This window comes from Trachinotus anak, unplaced genomic scaffold (assembly GCF_046630095.1).
Source record: "Trachinotus anak isolate AG129_WGS33_773 ecotype Australia unplaced genomic scaffold, CSIRO_AGI_Tana_v1 ptg000028l, whole genome shotgun sequence".
Lineage (NCBI taxonomy): Eukaryota > Metazoa > Chordata > Actinopteri > Carangiformes > Carangidae > Trachinotus > Trachinotus anak.
Window position 1 is genome coordinate 22681080 of NW_027273879.1, and position 14998 is coordinate 22696077.

Genomic DNA, 14998 nt, shown 5'->3' on the forward strand with positions numbered 1-14998 from the left:
TTGTTCATGTAAATATGTGATGCTACAGGTCCATATATGACATTTAAACAAGGCACTTTCCGATTTCTCTTTCTTCCTTCCTTTCTTTCTTTCTTTGAGCCTCTCTTCTGATTGGCTGTTTTCTAAGTGATCCAAAAAAATAGAGCAGATTTCAGGTAAACACTCAGAGAAACCAAATCCTGCAAAGTTGGACAAGGTGGGTCCAGGTGGGTGGGGCTTGGTGCGTGGCTGAGACTGGTGGCTGATTTGTTGTGACATCACAAAGTGCCAGAAGTCCTGAAGGCTCATTTTAAAGCTCAGTTTCTGAATACAGGCTGTGTGCATTTCTCTGTGGACTGAGGCTTTGATACTTTCACAGTATTAATATAGAACCTAGACCTGCTTTATAATCACAAACACATGGACATCTACCTTTAGACTGTATGGAGCCTTAAATCCTTAAATCAGGCAAAATGCCAAACACTTCCTCAGATGTATTTACATCATTGATTTGGGATCGTTGCTCTGACAAAAACAAGCATCACTCTGAGATCTGGGAATCTGTGATGATTTTAACCACTTCAAAAAAATGATGTTAATAATACAGATTTATTTATTACTTTTTATCATGATCAATACTATGTTACGTGAGAATAAATAAATATTCTTCGTGGTCCAGTCTAATTTCAATAACATCTACCTTTATACTATATGGAATCTTTAAAATAATAATTAAATAATAATAATAATAGCAAAATAGTGCCAAGGTATGTTGTAATAAGACTAAAGATGCACTGCAGAAATTAGTATAAAGTGTCCAGGGTGTACCTAGGATCTACAGTATGGGAGAAGTGACCCTCACAAAATAAATCTGTGGCATAATGAGATGATTCATGTGAGAGGAAAGGAGGAAAAAACATTCTGCTTCACAAATGTTTTCATCTTGTAGACATTTCACAGAAGTGACTTTCTTTGTGAAAAATTGGTTAAATCAATGAATTTGGACCTGAAACTAAAATGAAACCATTTGAGAAGTTGACTTAACAAGACACTGAAGATCTGGAATCAGAATCACTGATTTATTCTTCAGCAGTTCACTGACCTTAATTTCCTCATATGAAACTAAATGAAAATGAATGTATAATACAAAATACGACATGTCTTGTCCACTCTGTACAAATGATTTAAACCTGCTAGATTCAGACATAATAAGAGTGAAGTATTCCAGCTAATGACTTCATGAGTCTCCAGCTTTATCTGAATACCCTTTTTCCCTTAGGCATTCTTCCACACTATCCTATTCAGCAATGCCACATCAGAATGATCCTGTCTTTGCTCACATTTAACAACAGCTAAGACAACACAACAACCCATTCACAAGTCAAGGGAGCGTTCACAAGATTTAATGAATAATGTTTTATTGAAATTACAAAAATGAGGAACATCAAAGAGATTTTCTCTGCCACAAATTCAACTACTGAGCTGAGCTCTTCAAGAAAATTCACCTGCACTACAAAATTTATTTCCAATTTTAAATGTTTTTCTTTCTTATAAAAGCCACTGTTGCATCAACAATTCAGACTACAGAGAGGGACGGGAAACTTAAATGTAACGCCTCTTGAAAACAGACACTTGTGGATGTTTGCGGCAAAAAATACACAGAATCTGCAATGTAAGACAGAATCCTTTCAAAACAATAAATTAAAAAGAAAATGACATTTTAAAATGAAACCAGCATTAAAGGCAGGATGCTGTGGGATGGGCTCAGCAGCTGTTTATACAGTATGTGTCTGAGGAGAAATTATCAACATTCTACGTCCTAGTTCAAGAAACGATCACGCTGAGAGGAAAAGACAAGTCTTTCAAAGAATAAGCATGAGATCAAATTTCTACAGTCATATTTTAAGAAATATATTTATTTGAAAGTGTATTATTGGCACCACTTAGTTTAAATGTTCTATTTGCTTTAGTGGGATACACAACATCAAAACATTTTCTTATCATGTAAATCTAAAATATCATGTAAATCTAAAATATCAAGAAATGTAAAAGTAGAATTTTCTTGTCATACTTTTCTGTCATTGGTCAGAAAAACATGTGGGACAGACTGTAGCCTGATGCTGGAGACCTGAAAGGGGTGTGTCTTTCTTCAAATCTATTGCATACGAGTATGTTGGAGAGTTGAGCTCTTTAAGGTGGAGAGGAGAGAGAGAACTGAGGGGACTTTTAGAGGAAGTAGGGTGTGGTTGTTCGGGGAGGTATGACGCGCTCAGAGTCAGGCACGGCGCGGAACAGCTTGGGTTCTCGTCTGTTCACGTCCTTGAAGACCATGATGGATGCGATGTTCCCACAGCGGTAGCAGTAGTTGGGCGCCGACCACACGGTCACCAGCTTCTCATCGAACATGAACTTGTAGCCTTCGTGGACCAGCTGATGTGCGCGGCAGATGAGCTTCAGGTTGTTGATGTGAACAAACTGAAACATCAGAGATAATGAGCATTAGTGTCACATATTCAATGTGAGGGCTGAGAAGAATGTATTTTTTTGTTTTCCATGCATTAGTTTCAGATGTTGTACCTCATTAGTGACCTTGGAGCCAAACAGCCAGCCAGCACCTCGTGGACTGATCGCCCAGGTGTCCACATCCTCGGGGTCTGACCACACTAGATCACAGAAGGCCCCCTTGTGGGGAATCTCCTGGTTGCGCTCAATGGTGCGGATCTGGTCCAAAGTCTTGATGTCAGGTGAGAGACCACCATGGACACACAGGACCTGCTCATCTATCAACTGACATCAGACATGAAAAGATGTTTTTAGAAAATCACAGATCATCACAGTAAATCTGATCCCAGCCCAAATCTTTCAGGTCTGACTTCTGTAACATCTGAGTCAATGTAGAGGTTTACCAACCTCCCTCCCTGATCACAGCTGAATCAACATCTCTCTGAACATTAGAGCCTTGACTGACTTTCATTAACTGTTGCCACTCAGTGCTGGACAGGTAATGTGTGGCTGTGAAAGACACCTGCCTGTTGTAGCTGGCCGTGGATGAAGCCATGTTCTCAGAGCTTTTGGTAACTTGGTACAGATGGAAACTTTGTCGTGGGTTTAGTTCAGCTAATGCCAGGATCAAACTATATGACATCAACCTGGTAATGTGACTGCTGGGTTCTTGGTCTCCTCCCTGACCAAGGCCCCTCTTGCCTGGTTACTCAGCTTTGCTGGACGGCCAATTCTAGGAAGAGTCCTGGTGGTTTTACACCTTTGTCCTGATCTGTGTCTTACCACAGTTTTATCAGAGGTCTACAGAGAATCCACTGGACTTCATGGCTTGGTTTAGGATTGAGGGACCTTATATACACAGGTGTGTACCCTTCTAAACTTTGTCCAGTCAATTTAATGTCACTCCAATAAAAGCTGTAATTTTATCCATTGAAAATGTAATCTACAGTGTGTAAGTGGTCAAACAGAGAAGGAGTATACGGTCCAAAACCACTGTTCACTCTGCCATGTCTCTTAGGTGACAATGATCATACAGCAACAAAGACAACAATGTGATGTCGTCATATAAAGGCATTTCTTTTAACAACGCAGAAGATGCAGCATCTCAAATCATTCTGGCTGTTATTGCGTCCATGTTTCAGACTGGGGGACGCTCAATGTAATGTCCAACAACACTGGACGACTAAAGTGTGTGTACCTGTCTTGGGGTAAACGGACTGAATCACTAGGGGGGTGACAGAGATCCAAACATGGATGATCACAGCGCATGCTTGTGAACAGTCTCTCCTGAAGGCAGAGTGTTGCACTTCTTTGTTTCACACCTCCATGCTCTGAACCAATCACTGTGTGACGTGGGTGTCATTGTCAGACTGCTGATTTCAGATAGACAAAGACTGTTGAAAAGTCAAAATGATCTCCTTTTCCTTGACCACTTTTCCTCAATGGAAAATGTCATGAGGTCAAGGAAAGATGTGAAGGAGAGGTCATAAGGACTTAGGAAAAGACAACAGTGATGCAGAGAGAATCCACCTTCTCTAGCCTTTTTTTTTTTTTTTAAGCCAACTTCATTTATAACATCAGGACAATAAATCCTACTTTCCAAAACCACAAACACAAACAGGACTGAAATGTTGAAATAAGACAACATGAAAGGCAAGCAGAGAAGGTTCATCCATTAAAATAATAATTAAATAAAAATAAGGAACTGATCAGAGGTCAGAATAAATTATATTCAGACATAAGTTTATGGAATTTTCTGATATGGACGCTTTGACATTTTTATACATTTGTTAAGTGAAGAAAATGAATTTTTATTGCTTTACATAATGGGAGTATGGGATAATGGGAGAATAAAATGACATTTATGTATATAGTGTTTTGTTCTGATGATTAACTAGAAATCTTGACAGATTTAAAGAGAATAAATCTATATTTATGGATTTGGAGCTCAGGCAAGAATTTCCATCAGTTCCTGTATCGTGTCATAAACATAAACAGCTGCTCTGTTGTTTCTATATTTATGTGGGTCTGCTGGGGTTAAACTACAATGGTGCATCCAATACAAACATAGGTGCATCGCTTTAAATGTTCTGGTGGCATGGAATTGTGGGACGGCATCTTCTCCTTTCATTAAGGACGGTCCAGTGTTTCCTATGCTAATGGAGATAAGATACTTAGATATTTCTGGGTCTTTCCATCCAGTTTTCGACTTCAGCCAAAGACCGACAGGGTGTCTGGGTCCTCTGTTTCAGACGCTGTTTGATGATGTGATGAGCACCTCATTTGTCTTCTCCCACTATTCACCTGATCTTAAGCGACGATTCTACCTTTTAGTGAACACATCGTCTCACAGCCTCTTTAGCTGTTGCCAGAAATTACTGAAGTAGGTTGACGACTATGACAACACATCAGCTCACAAAAACAAAATGATTCCGTTCTGAAGTGAAGTAAGTGAGTGTATACTGTGTGTACTGCATACTGTACATTACTGAAGGAGATCAGTGACTGCAGCGTCGCAAAGACTCCCCCTGTAAATAACAACTGGTCAAATTACCTATCACTGAGAATACAGCCATGTTACCAGCTGGTTAACATGTCAGGCATCAGTTCATCACTTTAAATCTCATGCTAATTCAGACCTGTACAAGTTCTGCTACTGACACTGTTTCCATGATAAACTGTGCTGTGTTGATAAGGCTCCTATGTACCTGAAGTCTGGAGCATCCTCCCTGCTGAGCTGAGCTGTCACCAACACCATCTTATCTTGAAAATAAGAAATTTCTATTAAATGTAGCTTTTGATTAGTTTTAAATGAACCAGTTGTGTGCATGTGTGTATATGGGTGTTTGTGAGTGTAAGTCTTCATGTAAGCATGCTGTCTATCTTTATGTTCTACCCCTTTTCTCTTCTGTTGTCACTGTGTTAAACACTTGAATGGCCCTCGCATCATATTGTACTATATGAAAAAACTCTTTTTTAATATCTCATACACATAGAAGCTACAGTAGAACTGGGCCATGCAGCTCCAAACAGAGCAGTACTGTCTGACAACAATTACAACCATACACCAGGTGTAAAACAGGAAACTATCAAATGTAGATTTAACTAGATTTATCACATGGCCAGAAACGAATCTCTCTCACTCTCTCTCACACACACACACACAATAGCAGTTGCAACTCTTCTTCCAAAACACCTGTCTCAGAGTCATACAGTGTTGAAGGTCTATTCCACTGACTTTGCATGTTTAACCCAAATATTACATCTGTTAGTGACAGTCATGCCCCAAAGGATGCATCTATATGAGATTTGGCAATATTGTGTAGAATTGTTTACATTCTGAAAATGTCCCAACATTTGGAACTCATTGTAATTTTCATCTTTTCTGCACTATTTTCCAGGGCGGAGTAATATGTTACTTTTGTGTAGTTCCGTGTTAGACTGGATTGGACAGACATGCCGCCTACAAGTAGTTCTGTTTGGACAAAAGCTGGAGCTCTGATTAAACTGATGATGCAGCAGCAGCGTCATCTTTCCCTCCTCTGTAAACTCTGGCTCTAACTCAACAACACTCTTTCAGTGGAAAGTGTCATCGTCACCTCTTATCTCCTCAGCCTAATTTTCACTGTAGTGACATTCTCTTGTGAAAGCATCACTACTCCGCAGTTACTCCACTAACTTTTTTTCAGCTAATGCAATCATAGAAAAGCTAGTTGCAAAAAACATACACAATGACCCTGTTTTTTTTGTTGTTTTTTTTTAAACCTGAAGCAACTGGCAGCCAGGGGACCTAAACAAAGCAATTTCCCATCTTTGCAAACATATAGTGCCAGCAAAAGATTCTAACACTGTACTGAGGTTGAGCAGCTGTCCGACACTACTTGAAAAAAAGTGTGATGGCGTCAGATGAAGAAGCTTCCACTTCAGTCTCCAAATGAACAGACAGGTAAGGATAACATGCTATTAGATGATCAGGGCGCACAACAGCACATGCAATTTTTGGTGAAGTTCTCAAATGTGATTTATGAGTTGCTTTTCTGCACCAATCAATAGGACAGCAAACTATAAAGACGACTTCAATGTCATCTGGTGCTGCTCTATTTTGTGAAAGACAGAAACCAGTGCTGCAAGAAGGTGCATAATATGGCCCAACTCCAACTGTCAGTTCCCATTAGCGCACACTTTGAATTGTGCTTTACAGGTTCATTATTTACCCTGTTGAATTCTGAAGGAGGCAGACTCTCAAATTAAATTACCTTAAATTCAGTTTTTACAACGTTCATGTCTAATAAATATCTGTTCCCCATTGGATTTCCAAACTTTAAAAGCATTTAAAAGCATGAGGCAGCAGAACGATGAACCTCTGTTGTCAGACCTTCACTTCAGCATATGAATGCCCCACCAGGTACAGATCACTCCCCCATTTAAGGTGATTAAAACTCTAAAATCAAGTAGGTTTAATGAAAACCAGTGCGTTTCATTATGATGCATTATCTCTGCTGAGTTAAATCTCTATGAGTTGATTTTGATAGCTCACTAAAATGAACTGAAATCAGCAGATAACTAGATGGTGGGAAAAGCACATTTAAAAATGTCCGAGCCACTTGCATGAATTGGGAAAAGGTTGTTAGTCAACTAAGTTGTAAACACAGAGGATTTAATGGGATGATATAATCAGCTATAGTCCTTTAAGAATCTTTAGTATAACTATTTACACATCAATGTTCAAAGATTCAGGTTACATTAAATGTGTTACAAACAATACAAAAGGCTAATGTGATCATGTGACCAATAAGAAAGAACCAAGAATGAACTTACAGCTGCCACAGTCAGCATATCAAACACTTTTGTGCAATACCGCCAGGCATTTGCATTTCCATATTTTGTTTGGCACTCATCTAAAAATAAGCAAAGCACACACACAACAACATGGTTTGATGAGTTTGTGAAACGGAAACATCTAGATACATGAACATTAAGAGTGAATGAGAAGTTACCCACCATAAAAACCATACACTTGAGTTATTTGTCTGCTCTCATGGTTTCCACGTAGAAGCGTGATGCGATCCGGCCACTTTGCTTTTAGAGCCAGCAGATGTGTAAATGTCTCCAGGCTATAATATCCCCTATCTACAAAATCTCCCTGAAGAAGAAGACATCAGACCATCAGACACCACAAAACATTAACAAGCGTCCTGTAACTGTTCAAAACTCAACTCAACTGTTCTCTGGATACACAACATCTTCATATATGAACAATACCTGCAGCTACTTTAAATGTATACTCTACTGGTTAAAGCAACATATTCAAAACTTTTAAAGCATGTGTGTCCTGTGCTTGATAAATCATCTGGGGTTGTGGCGCATGAGAGAGGTGCGCAGCACTGTTTACAAATACTGTGTATCAATGTCCATTATGAACATACATGATGAAATGCTCATGTGAAGAGTGGGTTGCTGTACTTTTTAAGTGCTGCTGAGCATGGTTACACTATTATGTTTTAAGGTAAGGGTAAATGTCTGAAGTTACCATTTTAAAGTTCTGCAATTTGAAATATGAAAGGTGTACTCATAATATATATGCATTTATTTCACAATAACAATCCATGATAAATAACAATATCTGTGGAAATGAGGAAAATACAACCCCAAGACATGATTTATTACTTTTTTTCTCGCTGCATTACGAGGAGTGTTTCTTCCTAAAATGAACATGGACCTTGATTGACCATAAACAAGCTGTGACTAACAGCATCTGCATTACTCGGGTCTGTTTAATTCTGTTGTTGTTTAATCTGTAACAGAGAAAACATCCTCACTCACCATGAAAATGTAATTTGTGTCTGGAACTTGTCCTCCAGTTCTGAAGAGCTCGCAAAGATCATAAAACTACACAGGAACATTCAGACAACTCAATTAGTCTTTTTAAGAAAACAGACAATGATTGTTCCAAAGTGTCAAAGTATTACCAACAAAGTAAAACTTTAACAGTCATTTTGCATTTGTCATGAACTGTTATCCATGTGGAGAAATGTTTTATAGCAGAGCAAATGATTAAGTATTGATGATAACGGCTAGAAACATATTTGCTTAGGCTAAAGACTAAAAGTAGAAGTGCAAAAATTAACTTAATTATATTATTAACTCAATAATTACACTGAGGACGTCATAAATACAGTAACAAATCTCTGTCCCTTAGATTCATGTTGCTGCACACATACACACAGTTTTAAAACTGCCACTATTTGTATATGTACTCAGTTTTCAACGATAAAAGAAAATGACATCAGTAATTCTCAGTAATCCAGAGTGGTTAGAATTAGAAATAAGTCTGGCCTACCTGACCATGAATATCTCCACAAACAGTAACTGGAGTCGAGACTGGCTGAACATTTGATTCTTCCAGCAGCAAATCACAAACATAATCACATAATCTCTGGAAGAATAAAACATGACAATGGTTAGTCAGACATCCTGTGCTGTGAGCTTTTGGTCAACTTTATTACTCTGTGATAATATGAGAGAAAAAAATCAAAGTTAGTGTTTCAATCAGTCTTAAAAACAGACATGGACAATCCTGACGACGGTGAGATTTACTGAAATACTTTGTGCTTCATTAGAGTAACAGAAAACGGCTCTGGAAAGCTGATCAGACCATCCTAGTCAAAGTACTACAAAGACATGATATTCCCTATATGAATATTACATGACAGGAATATCATATTTCAGACCCTAATGGGAGCTAAGTTTGCCGGCACCCACACAGCAGGTTAGGTGCTAACCAGGGTAAAGCTAGCGCAAACCTGTTTACACTACCCTCGTACTTTACTTCCTGACAAAGAAATAAGAAGGCCGTCAACTGAGGTGCAGTTAGTATAGGTTCTTTCGTCCCTGTTGTGTTACAGATAAAAAAGGTGCACTGAAGCCTCAGAGAAAATCAAAAGATCATAGCTAACTATTGGATGAGATGTTAGCCGACATGGTCAGGTTGGAGAGGAGGATGAATTACAGATTTTGCTTGCGATTATTGTATTATGGTTTCAAAACGAAACAGTACTACATTATCATTTAAGATCGTAATAGGGTAAGGTAGTGTAAGGTAACGGTGTAGCTGCTGATGCGGTGCTGACAGGCTTCTGCTCGGTCTGCCGTGGTTTCCATGTTTCCCACCATTACAAACCCGTATCTGTTAGCTTGTAGCATTAGGTTAAGCTTTACAGCTTCCTCTTTGACTTCCACTCTGACATTTTCATCCGAGTTTGTCGGCTACCGGTCCCTGTCGTCGGTGACGCTGTCAAAATGTGTTTCAAAATGACACTAATCGTTTGACACCCCCGATTAATACCTAGCTGATAAGTTACTAGCCACGCTTGTTGAACAAACTTCGTATAGTCACGCCGTTAGGTCCCACTGATATTAATATACATTGGCCTAGGTTAAATTCAGCGACTTAAACTCACCTTTAGATCATTTTCCGGTAGGTATTTGCAGTGTCTTGCTATTTCAACGTACTTATCAAGGTCTAAAGGCGCCATTACTGAAACGCTAAATCCAAAGATTTGGTAATGCAGATAGCCAGCTAGCAACTTCCCTTTCTTCCTCCTCACCGCTCCTTCGTCGTCAACTTTGATCACTGGTGTCAATTTCTCTAAACCAAGTCAACCACATCCTGTACGGACCTTCAAAATATAAATCTTTACTGACGAGTCAGTCTTCTCGTAGTGAACAACACTAAAAATAAATCACATAAGCTTTACAAATGCAATATTTAATATGTGTAACGACAAACGCTTAGTTCAGAAAATGTCAATAGCTGATTTTAGACCTTCATTTTGAAGTTAACATTAAAGGAGCATTATCTCCAGCCGACTTGACGCTCTCTTCAGTGCCGTTTGGTTTGCTAAGAACTGTCGATAGCGCCCCCTGCTGATTTAATGGCAATTGTCTTTTCCACAATGTCCACTCACTCGAAAACATCTGGAACTGCGTGTGTATTTGTTTGAACATTAAATTTGTCATTTAAAAAAAATGTAATCTAGCCACGCCACTTGCTGTCTCTACGATGGACTTCTGCTCTGGCAATTTACTGAGCATAAATTTGGTAATTTCATGTTTATGCAGAAAGAGAAGCAACAGAACAGAAATAACATCAGTGTAAACATGAGCCAGCGACAGAGCCACCAAGTGGTGCTAAACTGACAACTGACTGTAGAAGACACACCTCAGCATCTTCCACTCACAGAAAAAAAGTTATCTTTGTGTCTAAAACAAACAAACAATTGCATTGGTAAAGGGAAGGACCATTGTTATTTTATCAAGATATATGCAGTTTTGTAATACTAATAAAATATTTCCTAGTCCTGGCAGTATGCAAGATCATAGGCAGATATTAGGGTAGCTCTGCAAGAATGTTGAGTCAATCATTACTGTATACAGACTTGCAATTGGCTTACATGTGGCAATGCCAGCCTCAGGAGTTGGGCCAGTTTATATGTTTCTTTGGGGTGATTGCAGCCCAGTGATGGCAGTGACAGTTGGCATGAGTCTGGCAACCGTACTTGGGCTGAGTTATTTCTTCTGGCCCGCCAGATTTGGGCCCTTCCAAGTATTATTTTCCTGTCATGTATGTGGTGAACACCTTTCAGTGGAATATAACCTACAATCTAATAGTAACCCATCAGCTCAGAGGCCGGCACTGGGTCAGGTACACACAGGGCTACATGTAACTTGTAGAAAATATGTTTGTACTGATTGATGGGTATGGATAAAAATGAACTAAATGTGTGCAGACAGTGGTTTAGATAAACATAGAAATGAAAAATAAAACAGAAAACAAAATGAAAATGAAGGCACAAACATAAGCCTAATTGGTTGTCATGTTTTGTTTTGTTTTTATCGTGAATGCCTATACCAACTTTTCACCCATCAATTCATTATCATTTAAGAGCTGACTGACTGGATATGTAGACAGATGATTACCACAGAATCGGTTATCATTGTATCACTTTGAAGCAGATCAACAACAATGGGAGCTGCCTGCAGGTGCAGATTTGCAACTTAGGACCTTTGCAGGACTCTGAACAGCTTTAAGCATCATAATATATTAGACAGATTGTACAGGTGTAACTGTTGAACTGGCAATTTACAATAATGTGCATATGCATATGCAATTATTACTACTGAAAAACATTTGAATAATTAAGAAAAAGTGTAACCAGTTTGACAATAAATGAACTAAAGGGTCATGTCCCAAGTGTAATTTCAATTTTGATTTAGTATTCAACATGTGTCCCTGTATAGTTATTCTAGTCCACAAATAAGTGTTCAGCAGAAATGGTGTGTGTGTGTGTGTGTGTGTGTGTGTGTGTGTAAAGTTGTAAAGCTCAGATGTTGCTGCTGCCAGCTGAACCTGTCATTCAGCTCCAACTCCACCCGGTTATTAGACATTGTTCTCACTCTGGCTGACGAGTTTCCAAACTCAGACATCCAATTGTCAGCGCATGAGGCCATACATGATGAATTGTTTCTGTAATCTGACATGAGTCTGCATCTACCAGCCAGACATTCCCTCTCCTGTCTGAAGCTGTCTCACATAAAGAACCTGTACAGCATTGCCTACCAGACAGCGCAGCAGCTGCTCTAATTTTACTACCCCTGCAAACATAACACGAGTCACAGAGACATACAAACATAATGAAGGCAGATGAGCTGCTTTTTTTAACGTTTGTTTTACATATAACATGGACACAACCTGCACAGCAGAATTACAGAGATCACAAACATTAGAGATATTTGTTGGGGGGAGACTTCAATTTGATCAGCAGATGGCTCTCTGGTTTAAATTATGTAATGTAGAAAAACTGAGCTGGAGAAAGCTGAGGTTTCCACCTATTTGTAAAACACCCATTTAATAAAAACAGCAGATGTAGTTGAATGAAATGAAACTGAATCACATCCTCCTTATCAACTATAATCCAGCTGTGATATCAACTTTTATAGTTAAACTGAAGTAATTTTCTGTCATTTTTCAAGCCAACTACATTTGTATGTAATCACATGAACAAATAACACATTTTTAGTTTTCAAAAAACCTACTGCAGGTCAGCTTATGTAACTTTGAAGTTACCATTTGAAGTTATTTTTTCACACTCACTTTCACTTTGATTTCTTTTGTTAGTGTCTCATAGTTGGCAAATGGAAATTTTTGTTATAATGAATTATTAATTTCAGCATGCAAAGTTCTCTGCCTTTACCTGCCACCCAGTTTGCAATGTATCCCACCCCAATGCCTATCCCTGCAGGTGGTGGACCCACAGGTCTAGAGTTGCCCAGGATGGTATGCACCTGTGTTGGAGTTCTCTTCAGAGAATGAGAGGGTTGCCTTTTTGTGACTCTGAGTCGCTGAGGGGAAGGCTCTGACTGTTTGTGTGTGTTTATGCACCACAACAGCAGCTCAGAGTCTCAGGGTGGTGTCTTGGAAAGGTTTCCGCCTGAGTACTCCATAGTCCTAATGGGGGATTTCAATGAGCAGTGATGGAGAAACCTGTAGGGGCATGACTGAGAAGAATGACCTGAGGTAGTTAATGTGTAACACCTCAGACCAAAGATTGATGGTCAACTTCATGGTCATATCATCAGATCTGCAGCTGTATGTCTTGGACACCTAAATGAAGAAAGGGGCAGAGCTGTCAGCTGGTGGTATGTAGGATGAAATGGCGGGAAGGCTAGCAGGTAGACCTGGGGAACCCAAATGTGTAGTAAGGATGAACTGGGAACATCTGGCGGAGGCCCCTGTCCATGAGGTCTTCAATGCCAACCTCTGGAAAAAAAATTCTTGCTTGCTTCCTGATGGAGTTTAGGGACATGAAGTAAGAGTGGTCCATGTTCAAAGCCTCCATTGTTGAGGCAGCAGGGAGATTGGTCATTGGTAGCTGGTGAGGGAGCAAACTAAGAACCACTGGCAGAGAAGGAAGCCATCAGGCTGAAGAAGGAGGCCTATTGGGTTTTCTTGCCCCTTAGGTCTCCTGCAGCAGGCAGGTACCAAGGGGCCAAACGGGCTGCACCTTCAGCAGTCGTGGAAGCAAACACTCAGGTGTGAAAGGAATTTGGGGAGGCTATGGAGAAGGACTTTTGGTTGGCCCCAAGGAGATTCTGGAGAACTGTTCAATGACTCAGGGAGGAAAAGCAGGGCTTGGCTTATGCTGTTGAGTGGTGGAAAGAGGAGTTTGGAACTCCTGAACCTGAGTTTGACCAACCAGTCTGGATGTGTTCTGTGGACTTGGAGAAGTGAAATATTTTAACTACCTCGAGATTGTCACAGCCATGCTGTGACCTTACGTTTTCTTCAGTGATTCCCGTGTTTTGTTCTTTCCTTGTCTGTCTTCCCAGTGTGTCCTCCCCTTTGTGTGTGTGTGTGTGTGTGTGTATGTTTCTCAGCAGGTGGAGGGCGCAGCACTGGCCACCTGGCACACCTGCATCTCATCATTCATCAAGCCCAGTACAAAAAGTCTGGTTGATCATCCACTTGTCGCCAGATTGTTTTGCTGTGTTATCGCCGTCTCCAGTGCTGCTGCTAACCCCCGCTGAAGCTTGCCTCTAACCCCCACTCACACTTACCTGCCCCTTCTCCATGCTGCATACTCACCGGACTACCACCTCCCTCCATTTCCCACTAAACACCGAGTACCCCTCCTTGACTTGTCCCTCTCCAAAACCCAAAACCCCCCCAAAAGGACTCACTCTCTCATACTCTCTGTGGCGTCTGCCAATAAAAACATTTTATTCCATCCCACCTGCTGTGTCTCTTGTGTCAGAATCTGCTCTGGGGTCCTGTAACCACTGCTACACTTATTGTTACAGAGATCTCACAGTAAAATTGAGTAAAGATGGACAGACGGATTGGTGCAGCATCAGCAATAATGAGGATGGAATACCAGACCACTGTGGTGAAGAGAGAGCTGAGCCAGGAGGCAAAGCTTTCCATTTACCAGTTGATCTGTGTTCCAACCTTTACCTATGTTCATGAGCTCTGGGTAGTGACTGAAAGAATGAGACTGTGGATACAATCAGCCAAAATGAGTTTCCCCCTTATAATGTATGGGTTCAACCTCAGAGATAGGGTAATCCAGAGGGGGAAAATGATACAACGACAGTGACTATCTGAATAACCAACCCTACCACCCATCACTGTCAGATCTCTCTATACACCCTGAAGTCTGACCCCAAAAAAGGTAAAAGCAACAGTCCGGCGGGGGTGAAACATTTATACAGTATATCCTGCTAATTTGTAATTGTTTATATTACAAGAAATTTCCTATATTCATACTCATACCTGGAAGAATGTTATGTTATGTACTAGTCCGAGATGTACTTTACAAAATTATACCTAAGTATACTTGCTCATACTGACAAGTATACAGAAAAGCCTATTTGGCTTATATTTACAGTATACTTAACCTTTTGACTGAGACATACTTAAGAGAAGTATATTCAAGTACTCTTGCCCCATAAGTAAGTT

General features: G+C 40.0%; 1 protein-coding gene across 1 annotated transcript; it reads right to left on the reverse strand.

The window, feature by feature from the left end:
• Window positions 1-1366: 1366 nt before the first annotated feature.
• LOC139611128 (serine/threonine-protein phosphatase 6 catalytic subunit-like) lies at window positions 1367-10123 on the reverse strand. The gene is made up of 7 exons (XM_071465482.1): window positions 9942-10123; window positions 8822-8917; window positions 8305-8370; window positions 7483-7624; window positions 7300-7379; window positions 2557-2766; window positions 1367-2454 (listed from the first exon to the last, which is right to left on the reverse strand). Exons 1-7 carry the CDS (start codon window positions 10014-10016, stop codon window positions 2206-2208), a joined length of 918 nt encoding a protein of 305 aa, XP_071321583.1. The 5' UTR covers window positions 10017-10123; the 3' UTR covers window positions 1367-2205.
• Window positions 10124-14998: the final 4875 nt, after the last annotated feature.